This window comes from Elaeis guineensis, chromosome 12 (genome assembly GCF_000442705.2).
Source record: "Elaeis guineensis isolate ETL-2024a chromosome 12, EG11, whole genome shotgun sequence".
Lineage (NCBI taxonomy): Eukaryota > Viridiplantae > Streptophyta > Magnoliopsida > Arecales > Arecaceae > Elaeis > Elaeis guineensis.
This window is the reverse complement of record NC_026004.2, coordinates 17194554-17200534: the sequence shown is the minus strand read 5'-3', so window position 1 is coordinate 17200534 and position 5981 is coordinate 17194554. Positions and strand designations below refer to the sequence as shown.

At 42.1% G+C, this 5981-nt stretch overlaps 1 protein-coding gene across 1 annotated transcript; it reads right to left on the bottom strand.

Annotated features, from left to right (window-relative positions):
• Nucleotides 1–602: 602 nt before the first annotated feature.
• Nucleotides 603–4746, bottom strand: LOC105054957 (homeobox protein BEL1 homolog). Its single transcript, XM_010936628.3, has 4 exons — nucleotides 3603–4746; nucleotides 2452–2834; nucleotides 1616–1676; nucleotides 603–1318 (listed from the first exon to the last, which is right to left on the bottom strand). Exons 1-4 carry the CDS (start codon nucleotides 4296–4298, stop codon nucleotides 731–733), a joined length of 1728 nt encoding a protein of 575 aa, XP_010934930.1. The 5' UTR covers nucleotides 4299–4746; the 3' UTR covers nucleotides 603–730.
• Between the last annotated feature and the right edge of the window lie 1235 nt (nucleotides 4747–5981).

The following is a 5981-nucleotide window of genomic DNA, read 5'->3' as shown; positions in this document are numbered from 1 at the left end:
CCACTGATCAGGCATTAACATGGTGAAGATTTATAGAATGGTTGAGTTCTTTGCAGTGCAGGAACTCATTTTCAGCTTTATCCATAGTTTCATGACGAACCATCCTTCTAGCCCACCGAAGAGTTAAAATATACATGCTAGGTGCAGTTGGAAACATTCATACATAAAAGCAAATTTATCCAAATTGTCTCCAAAAACTGAGACAAGATGCTCTTTCAATTAGTCATATATATCATTGGTGCATTGTATGAATAAATCAAATAGATTAAGTGACAATGGCACCTCAAATGCATGATAAAATAAGTAACGAATCCCCCCTTAATTAACTTTTAGGCCATTAAAGCACCAACAAGAGTAGCTCATTTGCCTCACATTTCATATGCATAATTCCCATGCCATAAACCTTATTTAGTTCATTACACACACACACACACTCACACACACAGGTATTTGATCATTGAATGAAGTAGATGTATATATCTTTGCTCTAGCAAAGTTGAACATGTATAATTATATAGTTGCACCTGATGGTGACACAGTCTTCTTCTCCAATTGCATAACGTATGTCCCCATTATATAGGATACAAATATAATACGAGGGAGAACCAATAAAGCACAAAATTATTTATCCTACTGGCCAAAACAATATACAAAAAAGTATAATATATCTGCTTGAGTCAGTATGTTTCTATTCTAGCCTTGCAGATTTCATGCCTTGTTTATTTATCCTCTATCCTGCCAAGTCATGCAGCAACTGAGCCCCCATCATGTTCCTATAAGGAAGGGTCTGTGCCTCCCCATCTAAGATGGTGAACTGGACCTGTTGGCCGTCGTCGTCTATATGCTCTCTAGAGAAGAGGAGAGAGTGTTGAGAGGCAGGCGAGAATGATAAGCTCATGCCTCCCCCGCTGTGCTGCTGAAGGCCCAAAGTTAAGGACACGCCACCTCCCAAGTTTTGACTGCCACAACTGCCGTAGGGGAAGTCCAAGCTGGCAACACCGAAGCTCTCTGCCCTCGGAACCTGATGCTGCTGAGTGTGATGTTGGGAAGCTCTGGCATTTGCCGTATTTTTTGGATCGCTTTGGTGGCTGCTGTTGATGATTGATGAGAGCGAGTCTGAATCATTGAGGAGCTGCACTGGTGCTGGCTTCTGATCAAGCACAGGGTCAGGGTTAGGCTTACGGTTGGTATTGTCTTGCTGTCCAGTAGTTGTTGCGTTGGAGGACTGACTGTTTTGCTCTTTCACCTCTTCCAAGTACATGTCCTCAACCATTGGCTTCCAAAGCCTCACCCTTGCATTTATGAACCAATTGGAGACCTGGGGGGCAATCCATGTAGTTTGATATAATATATTTTATTATTATGAATTTTGAGCGATTCTAGCTAAGCTAATATTGAGTGAAACTATAGAACATGAGAACATGGTCATATATATCTGCATATTAATTATACATATAAAAAGTTAACCAGAATAGCTAATTTGATTACATAAAACAAGAGCGTGCTTTCATTCTGAAAAAAGGGAAAAGGAAAGAAAAGAAAACAAGGGAGTGATCAAGGTAGAGATATGAGGGATCAACTGGTATAAAGAAAGATGGAATGAATTTGGGCATACCTGGCTTCTCGAGAGTCCAGTTTGCCGGGCTAAGATATGTTTGTCGACATCGTTGGGGTACCTGTTATCAAGAGTAAATGTCAAGTCCAACCATGGAACAAGTCAGTTGAAGAATGAGTAAACCTGGATGGTTACAGCTGTTTGTGTTGGTTTTTCTCCCTAGTGACAAGGACTGGGTCTCTCCTAGTATATTACAAACCTAAACAAGCGAAATCGGCAAGCCATGCCGAGAAAACCAAAGAGCAGCAATCAGGAGACAAATGGAAGGAGCCATGGGCAGCTTTACTGGCATCCATCCATATATTCACGTATTTTTTTTTTTATCAAGCTGAAAACATTGGATACAGCCACAGTATTAGTTGTAGTCAATGTAATCAAAGTTAATTGTGTTTGATTCGATCTATGGTTATTCTTAGTTTAATCAATTATCTAAGATATTACTCAGTCAATTCCACTAACTAGTGTTATGATCTTATGCATTTACATCAGAAAAACCCTATTTCCTGATCAACTTCTTTCACGGATTTTGTCCAGTACCTAATCAGAATTGTCAACTAACTATAAACTTGGCGAATAGGACTTACGGGGCACAATATTCAAGAATCTACAGTGCGCACTTTCTAAGCTAAGTCCAGGCATTATTTTCGGATATGTGGCAGTCGATCACAATGAATCCTATACTGGCTAAAATGAAAGCCTCCTTTCGTAAATCCTTCTCTACTTACAATTTAGTTGGTCACTTTCATACTTCTTATTACCCAATGAGATTTCCATAGAAACGTAAACACACAGAGAGAGAGAGAGAGAGAGAGAGAGAGAGAGAGAGAGAGAGATACGGGTGAAGGAAATGCTCGAAGAGCCAAGCTCGAAGAATGGAAACAGAGCGTTCGGGGAGGCCTCTCTGGGGGCGCCATGGGTGGCCATCGAGCATCCCTGCCTGCTGAAATGCTTTCTGCTGCCGTATACACTGGTCGACCAGCTTGAGCCGTGGCGTCTCACCCCTCGTCGTCCCTGGTGCAACCGTATCCTTCTCTCCGATCGCCTTTCTCGTGGCTCGTATCTGACCCACGATCCCATCCCTCAGGCACCGGAAGTGCCTCGACATGGCCTTGGACGCCAGCGTCGAATACACTGTGGCGGCTCCTTCCCTGGCCACGGCCTCAAACGACGACACCACCGCCCTCATCTGGTCGCAGTATTTTCTGTACCTCCTATCCACCTGAGCAAACGTATTTTGGACAAAAAAAAAAAAAAAATTATTATTGTGACAAATTTTGCAACCACAGCTCCGATAAATTCGTACGTGTACATAATATGTTATGCTCCTTTGTTACTGCATGCTTCCAACAGTGAAAAAGAACAAAGAACCCGAGAGTTGAAAGCTTCCCTTGGAATTAGCATATTGCTAGCTAGAGACCATGCCTGTGCTCTCCTTGGGATGGTACGTAATTATCCATGTGGTTTTTCTCCTTTTCAACTTGCATGGTAGCCATAGCTTTTTGCATAAAATGACTCTAGCATGTGGCAGGTTTTGCACACTAGTAGTAAATAATAATAACAACAATAGCGGTAAAAAAAAAAAAAAAAAATCAGTGCTTACAATAGTTACAATAATGGTTGCTATGATTATGATGGAAAAAGAGAGGAAAAGATGGTGGGTTCCATTAAATAAAGGGGATGGAAGAATGGTAGGGCTAGATGGCTATGAAAAAGAAAGGGAGCAGAGGTTTCCTAAAGTAAATAGAGAACCCCAAAACTATCAATCTGTCCTACCCCTGGCTCAGCACCACACTAGTGGTAGTTCTGCAGTCCCACATAATTGAACCCCCCATATTCAAGCTTCTAACCTATCAACTGGGATCCCCACTGATATGATTAAAGGAAAAAGAAACTTTATTTCTTGTTTAATTGTTGTTCAACCAGTAAGATAAGAAGGGAAAAAAATCAAGAAGAAGAAGAAGAGGAAAAATGAGAAAGAAGTACAGACCTCTTCTAGCATGGCAAGCAGTTTAGCTTTCCTCCTTTGGAGCTCCAAGAGGTCCATAGAATTTAGGGGTTGATTCCGATTCCATGAAGAAGAAGAGGAAGAAGGACCACCTTCTTCCCATTGGCTTGCCTTTTGGGACCTCTTCTTTGAGCTGATCTCTGCTCCAAGGTTGCAGAACTCATTCAGAAGCTCCTTAGCTGGGCCCAAATACTTGGAATTCTTCAACTGAAAGGGCTGCTGCGGATTAAAACCCCTCCCTTCCTGCATGAACACCTGCTGTTGATGAGAACTTGCTGCTCTCGAGAGCAACACATCCCTGGAATCACTCTGATAACAGGCCTGAGGCACTCCAATGGCGTCGGAGTTCTTCGGGTTGAAGAGGGACAGTGACAGGCCCCTGTTGGACTGCTCGGTCTCTTCACAGGGAAAGAGAGACCTCAGCGAGGAGTCGTCCACCTGCCAGGGGCTTGCCGACGCCACCATCTCGGTCGTGACCATAAGGTTCTTGCTCGATGCCTCGGGGAAGTCTCGGGGCATGAAGCCTCTCCATAGGTTGGAGGTTTGATGCTTGGAGGTGGCTCCCAACATCTCCATCCCACCTTGGAGGCCAAAGAGCTCCTGGTTGGACTCGAAGCTTTGCATCGCCGGGTGGCCCGCAGAAGAGAATCCAGCATAGTGGGATTCATGGGCCATCATACAAAAGCTCTAGGATTGATCACGGCCTAAAAGATATAGAAGACCTCCCTTCGATGGATTCACAAGAGATCAGGATGGGGGGGGAGAGAGAGAGAGAGAGAGGGAGGGAGGGTGAGAACAGCGATATAGTGAACCATCAATACAAGTAGTGATTTTTCTCTTTAGCAAGGTCAAGGGAAGACCATGGCAAGAGCTATGCTTCCTCTTGAGCAAGTCAAGTTCTTTCAAGTCTAGAGGAGAACCAAAAGGAACCAAAAGGAACCAAAAGAAACAAAAAAAGCAAAGAAAGATATCTTGGTACTTTAATTCAAAGAGCCTACCACCCTCTCCTCTCTTCTACAATCTACACTTATTACTGCCAGACTTCAATAAATTGTTCCCTTCCTTTCTCGTTGGAGGAAAAGGTAGCTGAACTCGGATTGGCTCGAATCCCAATTCCTCAAAAGTGAGGGTTTATTTTTTTCCTCCCTCCCTCCCTCCCTCCCTCTCTCTCTGCTTTCTCTGTCTCTCCCCTCTTCCACACTTAAAAAACTTTTCTCAGACGGGCTTCTGTCGGCCCCTCTGCTTTCTTTCACCAGAGCACCGAGATGAATTGAAACTTTGGAGATTTGTATCACTGCTACTCCTCTGCTACAAATAGTATACTATTAGTACTACTACAGAGAAAGAGGAGAGGGGGGAGAGAAAATATTCTGAATACAGGGGGCTGGCGCCGACCGAGGTTGGGTAAAGAGTGGTCCTGTGTTTCCAACTAATCCCCATTAAAACGGGTATTAAAGGAGACTAGACCGCATGGGACCGCAATCTCCCCAATCCTTGGCCGTTTTTCCCCACTTGAACAATTATCCTTTTTCTACCTTATGAGAATTATTTTACTCTCTAGACGTTATTTTATTTGCTATCTTCCTCATCTACCAGCAAGGGCTCCTCATGCATGGTAACCCATGATGGGGTTATTGGCCTTTTTATTTTGCAGTGCCAGCTATATTTTCTGTGTCTTTTTCTTATTGTATTTGAAAACATATTATAAGAAAATACAAGAATTGTTTCATAAAAAATGTATAAATAAGTTATTTCAGCAGAAATAAATAAATGAATAAGAGGCCAGTGAAGATAGCTGATGAATAATCCAATAATGACATATAGTAAATTTATGATGATATCATGTACTCATCATCAATTTATGAATTGTTATGTTAGTATCCCTGAAAGTATAATACAGTATTTGTAATATTGATGCGACAAAATATCTCTTACTTTGACTATTTGAGGTCTACTATGAATGCATGCCTAAAGACCAAGACCGTCTACGGGTATAATGTGAGCCACATCGATCATACCCTCTTCTAGAATGGACCATGTTTGATTTAAGCATGAAAGTCCTGAGGGCATGGTATTGTTCACACATTTGACAATCTTGTCCATCCAAGTGGGTACGTTAGGTAGGGGGTATAGTAACCTATCCCCTGATCTACTACAGATGGGATAGGATCTATTATTTCTTGAGTTAAGTTATTTTCTGGTGGTTGGTTCGAAGGATAAAAGGAGAAATAAGTACGTATATCAGTTTTTGCATGTATTTTGGTTTTATCATAATAATAACATTGCCCTGTTATTTTTTAATGTATTTCAGGAGTGGATAGGAGCAAAATTGCAATTAGAAAGGAAAAGTTCCTCATAATC